The sequence below is a fragment of the Phoenix dactylifera genome, chromosome 5, assembly GCF_051530095.1.
Source record: "Phoenix dactylifera cultivar Ajwa chromosome 5, Ajwa_hap1_PhDact_Kaust_v1.1, whole genome shotgun sequence".
In the NCBI taxonomy this organism is placed as follows: Eukaryota; Viridiplantae; Streptophyta; class Magnoliopsida; order Arecales; family Arecaceae; genus Phoenix; species Phoenix dactylifera.
This window is the reverse complement of record NC_143194.1, coordinates 33,708,640-33,728,447: the sequence shown is the minus strand read 5'-3', so window position 1 is coordinate 33,728,447 and position 19,808 is coordinate 33,708,640. Positions and strand designations below refer to the sequence as shown.

General features: G+C 38.2%; 2 protein-coding genes across 2 annotated transcripts; one reads left to right on the top strand and one right to left on the bottom strand.

Annotated features, from left to right (window-relative positions):
- The first annotated feature begins 2,084 nt into the window (after positions 1-2,084).
- LOC103703031 (uncharacterized) lies at positions 2,085-5,915 on the top strand. Its single transcript, XM_008785730.5, has 4 exons — positions 2,085-2,682; positions 4,919-5,065; positions 5,488-5,565; positions 5,652-5,915. The coding sequence occupies exons 1-4, from the start codon at positions 2,248-2,250 to the stop codon at positions 5,856-5,858; spliced, it is 867 nt and encodes a 288-aa protein (XP_008783952.4). The 5' UTR covers positions 2,085-2,247; the 3' UTR covers positions 5,859-5,915.
- A 2,121-nt stretch (positions 5,916-8,036) lies between these two features.
- On the bottom strand, positions 8,037-11,326 carry LOC103703030 (transmembrane protein (DUF616)). Its single transcript, XM_008785728.6, has 4 exons — positions 10,992-11,326; positions 10,689-10,904; positions 9,683-10,252; positions 8,037-8,674 (listed from the first exon to the last, which is right to left on the bottom strand). The coding sequence occupies exons 1-4, from the start codon at positions 11,218-11,220 to the stop codon at positions 8,358-8,360; spliced, it is 1,332 nt and encodes a 443-aa protein (XP_008783950.3). The 5' UTR covers positions 11,221-11,326; the 3' UTR covers positions 8,037-8,357.
- Between the last annotated feature and the right edge of the window lie 8,482 nt (positions 11,327-19,808).

The following is a 19,808-nucleotide window of genomic DNA, read 5'->3' as shown; positions in this document are numbered from 1 at the left end:
AAATTCTTAATGGGTTGTAAAACTCACACCACCTCTTTTCTTTTTCCTTTCAGAGTTGCGAGTCACTTGATACTTAGCTATAGTTGGGATCACATGTAAAAAGATGAATAGATGGACCATCATTGATACTGGTTGGATAATTAAATTTTGTAATTGCATTAATTTTATTATTTATTATGAATTAAGATCACTATTGATATTGAGGTTATAATAAATTTTTGGGTCTTGTAAATTTTCTGAAGCATTACTTTAAAGAGTATGCGGCTATATCACGTAGCCGACCCGAGTGTTGGGTTCGGGGCATAACATTGTTAAGCATGTATCACATAGTAATGTATCCAAACAGCCTAAAGCAGCATACTGCAAATTCTTTAAGTTATTTATATCTGAATTAATTAAGGATGTGAGTTGCTGTTCTCACGGAGAAGATATTGTGGTTATTTCATTAGAGTTTGCTAACTTACAAGACAAATGATAGTCCCCTTCATACCAGTATCTCCAAGAAGGTAACATGCATAAGGCTTGCAGAGTTGCAGCTAATGCAACGCAAACCAAAATCAGCAAACAAGATCCCTACACACATAGAAAAAGCCGGCTTTTTTTGCCGACGCTAGTTACACGCGTCGGAAAAAAAAAAAAAAAAAGGCTCAGGCACCCAAATTTGTCACGCTTCAAAAAAAGCGCCGGTGGCCTCCTTTCCAAATACCCACCGATCGAGCCTTAGCCCTCCTTTTCCGCCCCTCCGCCTCCCCAGATACCGAGCCCGGCCGATCCCCTTCGTTCAAACACGAACCAGACCCGGATATATCACAAGAACCCCTGTCAATTGACGTCTCTTTGCTCAGCCATTGTGTGAGAAAGGTTTTATCTTAGACTCGAGAAGAAAACATCTCCACCTCCACTTATCTTTATAAAACAATCATTTTTTAAGCATATAGAATTAACTGAAGCATTTTTGAACTCTCTGGGAGCTTTATCCCAACTTCTGCCAGGAGATGATAAGAGCTTAATTTTCTTGCTCAGCTCCCAGCTCTACAGCATTCTGTTTCTGCGCAGTTTTCTTCTTGTCAACTTCTTTATCTTCTCAAGCTTAAAAAAAGAAAAAGGTAAAAGAATAAACACGGGAAACCAACAAGAACAAGTGGGCCGGCCAGAAATGGTTAACCCACCGTTTTGACGTGTGCGCCGGGGAACGGAGCGGCGATCGGAAGCGGTGCACATCGGACAATTACCGGGCCTCATGCTTCCACTTTATTGATAAAGAAGTTGTTGGGTCCATTTTTCACGCTGGGCATTAAATAAGAAAGATGCTTCAAGTAACCCTAGAAAAGTCACTCAAACAATCACATCTCTAGAGAAGAAGCAATGACAATGCGCCATTTTTTTTTTTTTGAGCTATCATATGAGGTTGTGGATGTTTGTTTAGCTCCATATCAACTCTTTGCTAGAAAATGGTGGTGGGTATTTATATAGCACCAATAAATTTAAATAATATTTTTTAGCTGGCTGTTATTAGATGAAATTTTAAACTATTACAAGTTAAATTAATATTTGTCCTCTTTGTCCCAACACCAAGTGTGCCATCAATGATGCATGCCTACATTCCAAGTTAGTAAAAAAAAAAAATTAATAATTTTCAAAACAATTCTCCAGCGCCTGCCCCACAACATTCAAACCATAGTTAGTACGTGACATTGCTTTTCAACCGAACATATTTATAAAGAGACAAATAGTGCTGTAAATTATATGATCTCTCGTATATGGCCGATCACTTGAAAGGGTCGTATGAGTTGGAGAGAGAAAGTTGAGTACTTTAAAACTTGTTTGTTTTTTATTTTCTTTTTATTTTTTTATTTTTTTATTTAGGTATGAGTCCAGCAAAAAAAAAAAAGGGGGTAATTCCCGAGCTTTTCGAATATCCTTGCTTGGAACTCCAAGAAAACCCCTAAACCTTCTTTACAAGCTCCCAAATTCCAGCAGCCAGGTATCCAAGCACAGTAACCTTTCCTCTCCCTGATAACACACATATTAGCCCGTGAGATAACCACAAAGAGATCAAGAATAGATGCGTTCCTTACAACCAGCGCCCAGAGCCCCAAGCCCCTCTTTCCTCTTCTAACACGCAAGATATGTATCACCTCCAATTCTCTTTATTACTCCTCCCACACCCCATCCCCTTCAGTCTCCGGCCTCCATTTTCTCTTCTTTTCTTTTCTTTCTTCTAAACATATACGAATATACACATCAATGGCCAACGGGAATGAGTGTACGGTAGACATCCACCGCATGGACGAGCAAGCGTCGGGACCTGGCGGCGGCGGCGGAAGGCCGGTGTCGGGGTTACGGTGGATGGCGACGGCGGTGAAGGGGGCGGGGAGCGCCTGCTTTCGCACGCTGACGGGGCCGGCGGCGGGACCGCTCATCTTCGCGTGCGTGTGCTCGGCGCTGGCCTACGGAACCAAGAGGCGGAGGAAGCCGGACGTGCTCCACCGACCGTTGCCCATCGCCGCGCTCCACCGATCGTTGTCCATCGCCGCGCTCCACGGCGGGGAGGCGGCCTTGGAGAGGATCCTGGACGCCCAGGAGGCGCGCGTCGACAAGGGGGCGCTCGACACTGCCGCCGAACAAATGCGGTTGCTGCTCGCAAAGGAGCCCATGACTATAAGCTACAAGGAATTGCACGTAGGCAACTCTCAAGACCTTCTTCTTCTTCTTCTTCTTCTTTTTTTGAAACGGCAGTGCATATAGCTCTAACGTGAATACTTCCCAACCCTTCAGTATGGTGCATGAGGGGTGCATCACTTTCTACCATGTGGATCTCCTCTGATTACGACTACTGCATAATAAATACGAGGATAATCATGCTTAGGAGACCGACTCAGCGCCATGCTCGTCTTTTTCTCTCGCTTATTTCAATCCGAAACTCATATCTTATCTATTTCTAAATATTGGTAGGAATGGATGATCGTACTCACTTTTGATATGAGTTGAGTTTTGTTGGCAAGGATGCTCTATAACCCAATCTATTTGTAAAGAAATTTCAATTTTGTGGGGCGAATAAAACTTGTTTGCCTTCCAAACTCGAGTGTAGGATTTTTCCTTCAGTAAGGATTGTAGAAAATTTTCCACTCAATTTTATCTTGTTTTGCGCTGAGAGGACCTTAATGCACGTATGGTGAGCTCAAATCCCTAACTGCAAGAAGACCGAACATTTGCACTTGGACTAGGGGGTTGATTCATATAATACAGATTCATGGTGTGATTGCTTTTGATCAAAATTTTGAAAACTTTCATCAAATTAAGTTTTGAGTTAGGATATCCTCTCCGATCCGAATTGGAGCCGTTCGATCCACCAATCATGGCCAATTCCTGCTTCCGACGACAACTAGATTGGTCCAATATATGATATAAGACACCGTATACCTCATTAATTGCACCTAGGCCCCATCCAATCAAATTGGTGTAAAAATGTGTCAAGATCTGAAAACTAGACCACTCTAGTTCATGTTTGAATTAGAGAGGATCCTGACTCCTTTTTTTTTTTCTTCCAGCTCATAAATCTACGGTGTATCTACCATATACCTATGACGTACAAAACTACAAGTGATGGAGCTATTATAATTGGATGTTCTGGTGACAATAGAAAGGGCTAGTAGAAGATTTTTTTTTTTCCCATTTTCTTCTGTGGCCTTTACTCTGGGATTTTCTTTTGATACTCCACCAAGGCTTCAATCGCACCATATGGCACGGGAGGCAGTGTTCATCATTGGGAAGGCGAACACCCATAGGGCCATTTCTCCCAGCTACGCTGCAGGTTGAAAGCCATGCTAAAGTAATTGAAAGATAAATACAATAACATAAGCAAGGATTACGGATCACTACTTACAGTTTTTCCCTTTGGTTCGATTCCCTGATCGAGGAGTGGATTTTACCAATGAAAATCTACTGTTTTCCACAACCTAAATGCCCAAAACACTTGCAGAGAGTCTCTTAATCACGCACTTAAAAAATGAAGCCTTACATTCATATATATATATGACTTCAATGCATAACTGTCAATAGACAGTTTTAGGGTTGGAGAGATGTCCATGGAAAGATATTTCTTTTGGACATGAGATCATGTCTTTTGGTTAACCGGTTTGGTTGAACCATCATGGGTGGATCAAACCAGTTTTTCCAACAGTAATTACTATCTAAAACCATAATAATGGTGTTTAAGCAAACAAGATTTGATTTATGTATTGCCTATGCTTGGATATCGCATTAAATAAATCCATGTTAAAGTAGTTCTTGCACCTCATGACATACAAATGCAGATGTGTTTAAGAAATAATAATTCTAAAAGATACATCATGCACGTAAAATTTCTTTGCCAGCCACTTGAAAGATCTCACATGACATTACTTATCCACCAATTCAATTAAGAGTGTCGATGGCGTTTGGATTGGAAAGGGCTAGTTTGTCAATCACTGATGACAATGATTGAGCAGGGCCTACATGGTTGCAATTTATGTACTGCATGCTGTAGGTGCACTCAATCATGAGTATGGTCGACGGTCGTGATTGGATAACAAGCTGTTTCCGATCCAACCATGGACTAAAAAGAATCTTGATTCTTGGCTTAAACAACCAAGATGCTGTCACTCCTGCATGGTTTGATTTTTCAAATTGACAGTCAAATGTTAATATTCTCCAAACAACGGTAATCAAATGTTAAAGCAGACTCTGATATTATAATATTAACTGAGTTGGTTAATGGTTAACATTATATTAGCCAAGCTGTTAACAGACTCGATCACGGAACTTCATTGAGTCATAGTGATGATTTTTAACCCATTTTGATAGAGAAAGGCTTGATTCTTATTTTTTTGAATTTAATGCTTTGTGTTCAAAAAAACTAAATGTGTTTGCATGGCAGAGAGCTGCAGCAAAACTGGAGATGAGTGGAAAGGAGGATGAGGCAATAAAAATGTTGGAAAAAGCAGTGCAGGAGGCTGACGAAAAGAAGCAGCCTCATGAAGCACACGAGCTTCAAATGTTGCTAGTTGAAATGCTCATATACAAGGTTCCAATTCATTTAACCTTCCCTCTTTGATGACTTCCGTGCTGTCAAATTTTGTTACTGCGGAAGTCATTTAATCTTTCCTCTTTGATGACTTTATTATACCAATAATAAATATTAATGGTCATAACCAACAAGAAAACTTAAAAGAACAAAATTTCCCATTAATAATATAACTAAAAACAATTAATAATTCTATGCAAACTTTGAAATGAAACTAGAAGGATGCAAATCTTTCCCAATAGGCAAGAAATCTCAATATGCCATTCTTTTTGAGCATTGTAACATTCTTAATTGGTCATCTCCCTCCCCAATCCATAGTTATATTTGAAGGCAAATTAGGTGCCCACTAATTCTTTGACATGCCCCTATTAACTATTTATTTTTCCTACTTGACAACATTTGTTTCTATTTACGTTTGCAAGGGAGAGTACAAGAAGGCTCTAGGGTGCAAGTGCCTTGAGGACAAGGTAATTTCTGATGCCCGAGGTCCCCTTTATAAGGTGAGTTAACCTCTCAACTGGCTTCATTTCTTCCATAAAAGGGATGTAAACTTCATTTAATAACAAGTTGTTTTGTGGCACCATAGGCGATAATTCACTCCATATTGGGTGACATGGAGAAAGCTAAAGAGTGCTACAAGGAGTTTCAGGACGTTCGCAGCCGCTTCCATTGGCCTGAGTCTATTAAGGAGGGATCTCCACTTTATGGCATCGTGCATGATTTCGCCAAATTTGAGAAGGTCGTCGGCAATCTAAAGAAAGAGATCGATCATGCTAAGACCATGCCTAAATAAAATAAAGAGGGGATGGTGCAAAAGGGAGGTTGTTATATATTAATAATTTGTGTGAAACTATATTCTTTAATTTTATGAGATTTGGGCTATTTATCCTGCATTAAGATCTAATGCTGATAGGAGAGACTAAGGTGCTGCAAAGTATCGTTAGCGATGCGAACAAAGAAATGGATGAAGTAAAAACTGGACTATGGTGTGCATGCCTTTAGTAGATTATCACATGCTATGAGAAAGTCAGGAAATATGAAGTATGACCAAGAGCAAGAACACAATATGCTTAACAAGTAATGTTATAGCCTAGTGGTTGTACTCACAGATTTGGAGGAGGGTCTACATACATACCTCAAAAAAACATTAATTTGTGTCTCCGACAAGCATATATCATACATGAGTAGTGGTCCTACTACCATTTTTTTTTTTCAAAACAAAAGGCAAAATTAGTAAGGCAATGTCTTTGGTGAAACAGAGAATCTTGGAAAAAGTATATCAATGAGTAGTATGCTATCTATAATGATACCGATCTAAAAAGTAAGTTACAATATCAAATTATGTTGCTTTTCATAAAAAGGGGTAAAAAAAAAAAACTATCCTGTTTGGATGATTAGACCGAAAATTTTATTGGATTCATAGATTGGGTTAGATCTTTTTTATCCTTATAAAATTCAGGCCGGCCCATTCTAAAACTATTTCTATGCACTTATGAATATAGACCTAGTTCAGACTATAATCCTTTGATTTTACTGGTTGTATTGGTTTAGTCTACAAATCCAACAGGATTTTTAGTCTAATCATCCAAACAGGCCCCAAATGTTCTTTCTATCCTAAACTTCAGGTCCCTTACTTGTCGATACAAGTTGATCGAAACATCTATCGCATGGTCATCCTCTTTTTATCTTGAGGTCATAAATTTATTCTAGCCAGGTGGACAAGATCCAATTTCTCATAGACTTTCTAGATCTAGTACCTAGGGAAGCTGCTCTGATGGCATCTAATATAACTTTTATCGAAGTCGATGAAATGAACAATTTCTTGGACGACTGTAGCAGCTAATGCCACACAAATAATGTCCTCCCAAGCAAAACTATGGTCCTTGAGAGTGGTCATTAATAGGGACTTGATGTTCTTGTACCAATCCCTGTTGGTGGCACAAAACATGAATGCTGATAGGTTCTCAAAAATACTAGCCAATGCAGGGCATTCAGGTCAGCTAGCTTGCCAATGAAGGTAAGTCTCTTGATGATGGAACGAAAGAATTTGAGGATCACATGAAACTCCTTGCCTACAAATTCCAACCTCTATTATATGTTCGAGCTTACTCAAACCAAAAAATATTTTTAAATTTCAAACAATTAGAAGCCATTAAATATTTTATATTTTAGAATTATTTTATTAAAAGTTTTTAAGTCTATTTTAGATATTCTAATTTTTTATATCTTTTCGTGTATGTGTACACCACGTCACATGACTTGGTGAGACCAGAGACATATAGCCATCAATAAGGTGTGACATTGTCCATGTCATGTACACCTATTTCTTTTTATATTTTCCTTCACATTTTTAAGAAGTCATTTTGACTTGTATAGCATGTGTTACATATATATACTTAAGAAACTACCATATTTAGTATTTTGATTGTTACGACTTGATTGACTCAAACAATTAGACATTTAAGGATTATTCATTATTTCATTAGTGGCCTTAAAGGGTTGTAAAAAGAGGGTCGATGGTCTCTAAAGAATAAAGATACATGAATTTTTGAGCTAACCCTCCTCTCCTCTCTATCACCAAGTTTTATAGCGTATTGTCTACTGCATATAGTTTATGAAAGGATCATTATATCTTGCAGCAAAGCCATCAAGCAATTCGTGCTTCTTTTGGAACGGATCCTCTTCTAAATACAACACTTTAAAACACATTGCAAGGTCAATCGCACTTTTGTTAGTCTTTTTCCAAGTTCATCATTTATTTCTTTCACATTCCACCCAAAGTTAATGCACCTCTAGTTTGTTAGCCTATGAAGTTCGGCATGATTGACTTGAAGGTGGAGTGGGTGGAATCAACCCACTAAAACTAATTTTCAAAACAATCAAAAAAAAAAGTTACATACTCAAGTCAAGCAGTTCTTGATGGATAAGCTAAAAAGAAAAAAACAAAACAAAAAAATTGCCTCGGTCTTCATTTTAAAAAAAAAAACACTAATTATAAATTATTCATTCATGGGAATGCCCAATAGGCTGAAAAAAAAGAATTACTCTCTTCCTCAAGTGCTTACATAAAGAATCTTAAAAAATGGAGCTGGTGGAGTGAACTAATCACCACCTCCCCCATATAAGCAATCCCACCTCCTCGGTTCTTTTGTGCACTGAAAGTCAATGTCTTCCCCTTCGAGGTTCTTGTAATGGTGGGCGGCGTTTTCTTAATTTCTGGTCCCCAATTATCTCATAACTCATAGGCTTCATGTGCACTTGCGTGTGGGAGAAGGCCAAAAAGCCTTAAGCCTTAATCGTTGGATTCTCCCCACATCTTCAGAAGGTAGGCCTTGCAGCTGCTCTCGCCGATGTCTCGTGAGGAGGCCCTCCGGATCTGCTGCCCAACTCCATCGCGTTTGAGGTTATGCCTGTACTCCACAGCTACATGCTCGAAAACCTCCACCTCGAACATGTTGATGTTGATCTTGGGGCTCATAAGATCCCTCACGTAGGCGAAAGCGAGCTGGTCCCTGGGGTTAAAAGCTTCCAGCTCGTTGAATAGAAGGCAGGAGAAGAGGTTGCTACGAAGTCCGTGCCTCCTTATTATGAGTGCAGTGTCTGGAACATCTGGGCCATCATATAAAATAACTAGGAAACCTTAGAATAATGCGAAAAGAGAATATGGTTGGCTGACACACAAGTAGGGATCATTCTTGTACTCAAAAGTCAGGGATGCATGCACTGAAACTTTTACTCCAAAAAGAGAGTTGGAATTTTGGAAGGATGAAGAAAAATTAACGAGACAGGTGGCATACAAATGCAGAGCAAGCAGGACCAGGCAGCAGCAGCAATAATAGAGAGAAATCACACATAGAGTCCATGAATTAGACATTATAATTATGTTCATAAAAAAAAAATGAAGATGCATTTAGCTGAGTGGAAAGTTTTTTTCAATTATTTTCTGAATTTTGTGACTTTGATATGTGCACGGGGACAGGCTTTTATTCTGGTAGTAGGAAATCTGCAGCATATAGTGCATGCCTTTTCATTTTCTTAAATAAGGTAACACAGAGTCTCAATTCTCTCCAACTTTTCTCTTAAAAAGCATCCATGACATTGTGCTATCTAATAAATTCTGTTTGCATACACTGACATAATTGGAGGTGCTTTAAGAAAACAAAAGGAAAAAAGAAAACTGTGATTGGAATACTTCTGTTTGAGACCTCCATTAAGCTTTAAAATAACATAAAGGTAACTTACCAAAGAGGAACAGAAATTAAACTTAAATAAGGTAAATCACTGTTGTTACATACTCAAAAGAAAAAAAGAAAGAAAAGGAATGTTAGCATGTGATTATGTGTGTGTATATACATTATGAGAAGTTCTGAATGCTGATCCTTTAATTGACCAAAGTAACGTAATAGGTTGACATGCATTAAAGGTTAAGAATCACAGTGTCTAATTAGTAATGCTTCTATTGTGACCTATGCACTTTCCATGCACTACTTTCTGAGAGAGAGCATCCATGGACTTCCAAATATTTATTTTTTTGTATTCCTATCAGAAAGAAATAACAGAGGATATCAACATAGGCATGTCTCTTAGGCTTATAAGACACAAAGGTGAGTGTGGCACCTGTTGTATACGGGTGCTTGCTGGGTGACCAGGGTTGCAGCCCATTCTCACAGTATGTCTCCATTTGCACTCTCAGAGACTCGATATCTGCCCACTTCCTCCACCTTGCGGTCGCCATTGCCTCTTCCATGGTGTGGACATTGAAAGGATGCTTGGAGATAGCCATGTCCGCATCCTTTGCTATCAAAAGAGAATGGATCAGCAGCAAGGGGTCTACTGTGAGCTGAAGCTTTGCGTCCAACCAGATGCTGAATTTCGAATGTGGGAAGAGCCTGTGAATCAAATGCTTTGGGATCTCTCCATTCATCGCAGGGTTATCATAAGGCAATTCGCTGCTCAAGACCCTTACTATCCTCCATGCTCCAATCATGTCGACGCCGTCCCCTTCCGTGTTCGTAAGGATGTCGTGGGCAGCAAGGCCTCTGAGAGTGGAATCATCTATGAACATAAAGAAACAAACAAATTGTAATGTCTGGACGCCCAAGCCCTTTGGTTGCCGAATTTTGTCATGGTCGCCGAAGATCGCCGATGCCACAACCACTCCACTGCAACGCTCCATGGCCAATCCGTCTGCGTTCGAGGCCACAAACAAAGCATGAGGGGATCAAACAAACAATCATGTTAAAGTGGACTGCAGGAAGGAACTTTCCTAACTCACTTAATGGAATGTTTTAATTGAAAAGGTGACATCTTTTATAATACGAAATTCTCTTTATTCCAAGCGAAGGTTTCCTTTCTAGAATCAAAATTCAAGGTTCGGACATTATGTTCTTCACCAAATAGAATTGATGGAGTTTAGGTATTTGGTTATTTTTTAATTTCAGATATGATTTTCACCTAATATAATTCTGGAAAGGAAACCCATTTTTCCGAGAAATTCAATCCAACATGATCCATCCTCCAAAACATCCGTCCGAAATTGTAAAATTATCATAAAAAGAGAACGTCCAACTAGAATTCATGAGTCACGGTCAAAAGATAATTATAAGGTTTAGGAAGAACAAACCAGATTCCCTGACGGGGAATTCCTTGAGGAATCCACAAGGGACCTCAACCTGATCATCATCGGTGTGATTGAAGAAAGACTTCCTCTTCTGCGTCGAAAAATTCCCGGCGAAGCTGCCTCCCCTCCCCGCCAGGTATCTCAAACCAGGGGAGGAAGGAGCGGACGACGTGGAATTCCAGCAGAGACTACGGATCTCCTCGAAAACCGCACGGTAGTCTGATCAGATGGAACGGAATCCGATCATAAAAATCGAAACTTGGATCGAAATGACCGATATTTGGATCGAATTTTGAGAGAATTCACCTGAGAACTGAACAGGGGAGCGGCATGTGGAGCGGGTGGTCGGGAGGGCGTACTTGTGCTCGCCGTAGGTGGAAGGGTAGGAGAAGAGCTGGGTCTTGGGGATGAGGGGAGGGCATCTCGTCTGGGAGATGGAAACGTAGATAGACAAAGGAAGAGTGGTGAGGAGGTAGAGGAGGGAGAGGCAGAGGATTTTGGATTGGAAGAGGAGAGGGGATTCAAGCCTTCCCATCACATGTCTCGCCGAGCAGAGTCGATGCGACTTTGTTACCTATATGCACGTCTCTCTCTCTCTCCTTCCACTTTTCCCCTCAGGCCGCATTAACCTTGCGACACCAAGAGCAGGGACCGCCGTTCATGCTTTGCACCTATCTACGGTGGATAGAGAACACAAGTAGATAGGTAAATCATTATGAAAAAGTGTTTAATTTCATATCGTTTATTTAATGAAGAAATTTTGCATACTTATATAAGATTAAAAAATTTAAAATATACCTTTCGACTAATTTTTTTGGATAAAATTCTGCACTATGATATTTATGTGAAAAGCATTTTTTTTTTTTTTTTTTGTAATACGCTAGAGTCTCAGTTGTGTACTATTTAGCTATCAAATATTCAAACTTATGCAAATTTTGAAACTGATGCGAACAAATTTGGTATTCGAAGACCAAACTTAATGCAAATCTGCAGGGCTTGGGATTATTTAATGCAAATCTAGGCAAATTTAGTCGTGATATAAACTTATGGTAAAGGCTTATATGTGGATTTTGGAATCAAAAATCTGGACCAGATACCTTACCGACTCTCAAGTACATTTAAGCCTGGTAAAATTATGGTATAATGTCTTGCAGCAATGGCTTTCATTTCCTCGCTATTGAAGTAAGAACTCGGATAAAACACTACGGTGTGCCCAACCCTGCTACGTAATTCCCCGAGATTTGTAAAAGCTGGTACGGAGGTTTGGTGCAGTAATTCCGTGCTTCGGAAGAGGAACCCAACATCGGTGCCTTCAGTTCAAGGCGGAACACTTTTATAAAGCGTTGTAATGTTAGGTGGGTATGTGGTCCGGACGGAGGGGATATTGGTCTTTTCAGCCATTTAAATCAATTCCTGATCCCTACCACGATGAAGTGTTTGGATTCTTCCGTCACAGCCTAGGCATCTTCTAGCTGGAGATTGCTTACTGGAGACTCAATAGAGTGTGGGAAACTAACTTGCTCTCTTGTTCTTGTAAGCCGTCCGAGGTTATAGAAGGTACATAGTTGGGAAATTGAGGGTGAGCAAATGGGCCGGACATCCATGTCAGGCTTTGTACTTCTGATTCAGCCTCAGGGTGCAAAGAGATGGAGTTCATTCCAACTCTATCTTCTTTACCACTTACATTCCATCATGACTCATTAATTAACAGACCAGTCAAAATTAATATAAATATATGCTGCATCCTAGCCCGTGTAGCCGAGATTTATGAGACCTGAAGAAGGTCTTAACTATCATCGGGGTGGTAGCACAGTTGGAATGGAGTTTTATTTTCAATGAAGTGATCCAAGTTCGAAATGCGGAGACCGGATACCCCCATCTGATTTGTCCATTGGAAACGCTACTGGTCCTCTAGTATTGAGATGGTGCTGGGGTAATGCTCTCACATGCGGGTTTATCCGTGCTGGTGGGAAGGGTATGAGAAACTTTCTACCTGCATCGAACATTTTTTGGTGGAAGGATGGCCCAATGAGGACTGCTACGTGGGTGAGGCTAATTCCCCTCCCTCCTCCTTTATGCAAAAAAAGAAAGAAAAAAGAGGGGTGGTCATAGCTGGACTGATAAGTAAAGCCTGGTCCGAATTATTAATCATAGCTCAGCCACTGGTCTAGCGAGTAGAGGGGGATGGGTGATGCTCGACGTGTATAAAATTGTATAAATAAATCGTGTATGAGAGAAGGATAGGATACTGCAACAAATAGAGCTCTTATCTATCCTTGGATGAGAGATACCAATATCCTTGGATGCATGTATGCAACGGGAAGTTTGGAATTTGGATGGCTCTTACCTATCACCTCATGGAAATTATTTGATACCTAGATTGAACTTGATAAGTTCATCTTTCCCTCGTTTCTCTCCTTTGACAAGAGCAAGACAACAAGAAGTGCATTTTGCCTTCCTTGAATCAAAAAGTGTGTCGGGCTCTAAAATCATTCACATCATATGATTTGATACATGTCTGTTGATCAAAGTTTGATGAGACTCTTATCATCAAGCATTATTAGGTTCTAGCCAATAGAGAAGTGCATTAGCAAGAGATGTGGCTCTAGAGACTTTGGTTTGCACAAAGAAAAAAGAAAATAAAAAAATGTGGCCAATGAAAAATAAAAATTTATTTTTTGTTTGGTTGGAGTTTTCAAAAAAGAGATATAAAAAAATAGCATTCTCACAGAAAGGAAAATTTCATGAAGGACTTGGAAAAGCTACTTTCTACTTGTTGGAAATTGGGGTCTCTTTTTTTGTAAATCACATTTAAGTCATCAAAATCTATGGATGAGATTTTTTTCTTTATTATAGAGTATAATGAGTATTTTATACAATTTTTTCAGAAAAGTAGATGCTCAAACATAAGCTACTCTAAAATATATCACTTTTTCATAATTAACCAAATATGCCAAAACTATTTTTTAGGCATTATTTTTTCAGAAATTATCTTTTTAAAAAGAATATTTCAGTGAAGAAGAATTCTTTTCACGAATTAAAAAATTTCTAGGTGAAAAAGAAAGGTTGCCATAAGCTTTTCCAGTAAATTTGTAAATGGGAAAGGTGCAGAAGAATGTTCAAAGGCAAGAGGGAATAAAAAAAGCAAAAGTTATGAAGTTCGTGATAGGAAAGCAAGATTCCTCTATAATTGCCGATGATTGCTCCCTATTTTTATGGTAGCTCCAGAGCGTGCCAAAACTTGCTCTAACATCGGTTATGTACACCATCAATGCGGTTAGTTTCGCTGCAGGCATTGGTGCATAAAGAGCACCCTTTTTTTAAGACAAGCTAGAGTTTCCACAGTTTATCTTTTATTGAATTATAGCCTTTTTTTTTTGCTTACTTTGACTATTTAATGGCGAGGAGTGATACAATTTTAATAAGCGATACAGTTTATCTTTACTATTTAATTATAGCTTGTTTTTTATTCTTTCATTATTTAATGGCCGGGAGTGATAACATTCAAAGCAATCATTAGTTAGATTATGCAACAAAAAAAATCATGATTCTATCTCCTCTTAACATCTACATATATTATAAAATCTGGCCCTTGTTGAACTGGGCTAGGTCTATTTGACCGGCCCATAAGCATGGCCCAAACAAAAAGAAAATAGATAAAAAAATTGCTGCACGTGAATAAGACTTTCAATGAGAGTCTCCTACCTTTCATCTTCATTGGAGGAATCCAATGCTGATTAGAGCTCGAAAACTCGATCCCGGATCTATTTAAACCATTGAAGACCCCTCGGCCTCCCAATCGAAGGTATTGGCCAAGGATTGGACCTCGCTAGCAATTGATTTGAGCTTTCGTCGAACACCATTCCCCATTGCCACAACTAGACATCATCTAAAACCAGTAAGGTCCTAAAAATCCCTTAAGAAATCCTTCCTCCACTTCTTTTCAAGTTCATAGATCAAGAATTCCGACCGATCATGGCCTTATTTTTGCCAAGAATCAGATGTTGTATTTTTTTCCTATTTCCTTTTGATTTTTTTGGTATCATTCCTTCTTTCTGGTCGGTAATGCTGTTGGATCTTGTCGTCGAGGTCTCTGCCTGGTTTCTCACGATAGTTTGTAGCCATGGATGGGGCTTCGGTTGCCGGGATATCTCGATTCAGTGGTTTAAAGGGTCGAAACCCCTGTTTTTGTTGGTTTTAGTGTTGCCAGCTGCTAGTCGCCGTCGGCTGCCTGTTAGTCGATCATGAGTCTCCTAACCCCAAGCACCACCACCGCCACCCCTTTCCTCTTCTTTTTTCTTTCTCAGCTAGAGAGAGAGGCTTTGTTCTCTCTTCCTCTCTCCTTTCTCTTTTTTTCTCTTCTTTCTCTCTCTTATTTCTCTCTCTACCTGTACTATCTCTCTAGAATTGTTGGGCCTGGTAAGGATGTCTCTTAATGACTTTTGGTTAGCTCTAGTGAATGACCTTGATCCATAGTCGTTGGACGATGTGCCCCCCAACCTTGGCTCAATTGGTCACTCATTATCTCTATTGAACCACCTGTACCCTAGTCTAAATATGATCAGATGAATTTCATTTTGATCGGACCGACCGGAGTGTCAGACACTTCTGTTTAGTCAGCCCTATGAGGGTATCAAGACTTGAAATTTTTATCCTTAGATTAATCGCATTTAATTTTAATAAAATAATAATGTAGTTTCGAATATTAGGTTTTGAAGGAAGATCTTAGTATTAGTTGGATTGTGTACTCGCTGTTTGTGTAAAGTAGTAATGATGCGTCTTTCTAATTTTTTTTATTTATACAATATTATTTTGACATCAAAAAAATTATTAATTGATTTATATATGATTTATGAATTTTATGAGATGGTGTTTCCAATGAAAAATAGATATGTAATTAGGAGTAATATTTTTCAAACTATTGTTATATTGTTTACTGATCTTACATCGTATATGCATATTTTGATTGGATTATGATATATATATTATTTTATAAAAAGAACTTTGATATATATTATATTCGAACTCTGAGCCTGATTATATTCTGAACCTTACCAATTGGGGATTATGCATTGGCACTCTGACTATTATTAGGCTCATTGGATCTGCTTCTAGCCTTACCATGAGATATAAATATGGTATTCTGGCCCACTCCGCAAGGTATAAATGCGATATTCTGGCCCACTCTATGGAGTATAAGTGTAGTATTCTGGCCCATTCCATGGGTATAAGTATGATTCTATTTTTGGCACAGGGTATAGATGTAGCTATAGTTTAAGGTTGTTGAGTTAAATATGATTTTTTCCGAATTTGATTTATGTTACATCTACGAATATTTGAAAGATATGGAATTTAATAGATTTGTATTTTGAAACGGAACCGATTATGTCTTTACATTGATTCATTATAATTTGTATTTATATTTTATGTTATTACATGAATTGTTTAGTTAAGGTATTTATTACTTATTGGGTTGTCTATCTCATTATATGTTTTCTTACTGTTTTTACGTAACCGAAGAACTAGTATTACTGGGGTTCAATATAGGAGAGCGACTAGCAAAACTTTGGCGCAAATTATCTTAGATTATAGTTTTCTTAAATTGATGTATTGTCTTAGAATATTGCTAGAATTGTGAGATATTTAAATTTTGAGTTAGTTATTAAAGTAAAGTTGCATATTATCACTTAAGGTTGTTTCGCTGCATGTTTATAATATCGTGATGAGATATCTTGTATAGTCGTAGAGAGAGTTTTTTATGAGTATACGGTGATTGCTACAACTCTCGGTTCGTCATCGCAGATCGGAGGTCCTCGGCTCGGCTATAATAAATAAAGCCCACGAATGAAAAGTTGGAGATCTTCTGAGGCCAATGGAATCTTGTACGAGATTTATTGCTAATTTATCCCAAGTTGGTGGGGCAAAACTATCGGACATGCATGTGCACCCGACACAATCATTTTGCATGAGAATATTGGAAGGACAGATACATTGGATTAGATTATTCATTATTGTCGATTTCAGAGCCTAGGTCGAACAAATGATCACCAGAAGAGCCAAATAGTTTATGCACCGCGAGGGTTGTAGGAAAAATGAGGGGACCAAATATTTCCTAAAGAAAAAGTGCGACATCTAGTGCTTGACTTATATACTGAAGGCAACGTAGATCACATCTATGATAACTTGTTTGTGTTCTCGGTTTCGTCCTTGATTAGAAGATCGAATCAGATGCAAGGTGAAGACCCATCTTCAAATTAAAGGCATAAAAGAAATCTTTTATGATAGAAAAATCATAAATTTGGTAGGAGTCCTTGGAGCTTTTGTCACCAAAAAGTGAGTTTCTTCATTCTACTGCCAATAGAGAGTTGCTTCTATTTTGATAATCAGTTGCCCGCTTATCATATTCTAAATTACAAAGCATAAAAAGCTGGATCAAGCTTTCTCGAGGCCAAGCAAGCCTGAATCTTGCCAATGTTTAAACCTAATTTGTAAATACTTTACTAATGCCGATCGACCGTTTCTTTCAATTGGCTATCTAATTATCTGGAGCGTCTCAATCCCCATCACTATTGTATTGCATGAATCATGAAGCCATGGTTTGTAGAAAGAAGTCTACTCCACCAACTAAACAAATAAATAAAGATACAAAATAAATAGAGAACTCTCACCTTCCATCTAGGGAAGTGGGACCGTGAGAGTCAAAATACTAAACCTAGTGAGTGCCTCCCACTTCCAATGTTATCACTGTCCCTCTAGTCAAATAAAGAGATGATTAGTCTTGCAAGTTCTACAGAATATTACACCAAATTCATGCCTCGGCCCACCATCCTAAGTTTTATATCCCCTTGTCCGTCTTGATGATTTTAGTGATTTAAAGAGTGAGACAAAGGTCAAAAGCCAGCCTTTTCTATGTGTTTATCATGCAAGGAATTGGTTTAGGTGATGATTTGAAAGGGATTGGTCAACTTCCGTGAACCAATACTCATGATGGATAGTCGTGTTGGCTGTGAGGCAATAGCAAATTTTTTACTTCATTTATTTTTATAAGTCATCCTCAAAGGGCTCATGATTATCCTAAAATTTTCAGCGATTGCTCGACCAGTCGTCGTCATCATGGTATGATAATAGTCTGATGATAAGGCATCCTTCGCTGGCATGGAATGCAAAGTAATAATTCATCATGAGATTCCTGTGGACGCAAGCAGGTTTGTAGATATTGAGATGCAAATAAAATGAGAGGTTTGTATTGTGTTATGGATTAGTATAGACTAGCGTATGTATTTGATCCTAAAATCTTTATGTATCAAAATTAGTTTGGAAAATTTATATTGCAGTAAATTTTTGATTATCTTTACCTTAATATGTCGTGGTAAATTTATCATCCATAGATTGTTGAGATGCGTATTTACTGCATTCGATAAAATCAAAAAACAAAATATCTTAGAGTGCCAGAGACAACTCCTCATCTTCAGCCCATGGGACACTATCGAAGTAATTGGCTGCATAAGCAGCCACTCAATTCACAGCCACCTATCTTCCACTGCTTGGTAGACTATTGATAAGTTCAAATGATAAAAAGAGAGTAAAATGGATGGGAGAAATTTTCAAAAAAAAGAATGAAGAGTGCCGGTAATCATGGTAACACTATTGGATGCCGGATGTCAACGACTTGTGCTCAATCCCACGTCCACTCATTTTAGATCGGACTTGTATTAGATAAACCATAAAAAAAATAGATTAATGGGACAATGTATGTGGCTTATATTTCTCATCAATTGACACTGTTGACAGTGGCTGACGACAGGTAAAAGACAATGTTCATAAAACATCATTTATCCTTTAAATTTAACCCATTTATAATTTTTTTTAAAAAAGTAATATCCACGAAATCTAAAAAAATAATGAAAAGGTTTTTTTTTTCCTAAGAATTAGGCAAAGTCAAATCCAATATATCTATAGTTTAAATTTTTGCCTCATGCCTAATTTCTAAAAAATAATATGAGTGAAATTCAAAAAGGTTATCTGTTTTTTTTTTTTATATCATTGTGACATCACCAAAGAGTAGTTGATATTTTACGTTAATAACGTGTCAATCGTGATGTGATTTGACCATGTATTTTCTATCTTTAAAAGGGTTGGAATAAATTGCTTCATAGCTTAATGTTAGCATTTCTTTTGAATATGTCCAAACTAGTAACCAATAGTTCACAATCATACCGATGAGCATCATTGACGATCTTTATATTTTGTATTTCATGGTAAATTACTCTTTTTTTTACTCATCATTTAGTACTTCGCAGGATAGATCGCAAGTACAGGTCTCATGGGAGGAAAGTGCCTAAAAATGTTGGATTTGGAAGAGATTAGGCTAATGTGGTTGTCACCTTTTAATGACAAGACATAAGCTGATATCATATAGTTAAAAAAGTTGATGACACATTGTCCATCCCTTTAGCTTATTTCATGTATAACCTTCAAAAAAAAAAAAATAGTGTAATCCAAAAAAATAATAAATTTAAGAGACAACTGATCTGACCTGCACTTTCATTGACGTGACAGTAGCCACGCCCGGCTGACAAAAAGAATTAGTAGCAAATCAATTGTCTGTTAAAATATATTTTATATATACTTTTGAAAAAATAATGCTAAGTGAGAGCTCCATGTAAGGGATTATCTTATGCTATGTTGGTTTTGTGACAACATAATTTTGGGAAATAACTCCTGAATAGTTATAACAAGTACCAGAGCAGGGACCGAGCATCAAAGAACCTGGCAAATGCACAAAGGCTTATTTCCAACTGTATCTCTAGTGCAATTAAGCACATCTAGAGGGAGAGCATAAGTGTGGATGATTGGAAGACATCTTTTAGAGCCGATCAAAGTGGCATCATGCTCTTGGATACTCCAGCTTTGCTATACTAGGGATTCCTAAGCACTCTTGTGACTGATATTAGTGGATGTATATATGCGAGGGCTTCGTAAAGCCGCCATTTCAGCCAAAAAAAATGCTAGTAAAATCTTAAAAAAAAAATATTTAAGAGATAGCTAATGCAACCTATATTTTTCACCAGCATACCGTTAACTTGGTCTAGCTATTGTCATGTATATAAAAAAGTGTTTGTC

What these genes read in the sequence shown, in the direction of transcription:
- LOC103703031 (XM_008785730.5), top strand. Translation starts at nt 2,248, where the DNA reads ATGGCCAACGGGAATGAGTGTACGGTAGACATCCACCGCATGGACGAG. An exon ending in TAAGCTACAAGGAATTGCAC is followed by an intron (nt 2,683 to 4,918) that starts GTAGGCAACTCT and finishes TTTGCATGGCAG; the next exon opens with AGAGCTGCAGCAAAACTGGA. An exon ending in CCCGAGGTCCCCTTTATAAG is followed by an intron (nt 5,566 to 5,651) that starts GTGAGTTAACCT and finishes GTGGCACCATAG; the next exon opens with GCGATAATTCACTCCATATT.
- LOC103703030 (XM_008785728.6), bottom strand. Translation starts at nt 11,220, where the DNA reads ATGGGAAGGCTTGAATCCCCTCTCCTCTTCCAATCCAAAATCCTCTGC. An exon ending in CTCCCCTGTTCAGTTCTCAG is followed by an intron (nt 10,905 to 10,991) that starts GTGAATTCTCTC and finishes CCATCTGATCAG; the next exon opens with ACTACCGTGCGGTTTTCGAG. An exon ending in CAAGCACCCGTATACAACAG is followed by an intron (nt 8,675 to 9,682) that starts GTGCCACACTCA and finishes ATGATGGCCCAG; the next exon opens with ATGTTCCAGACACTGCACTC.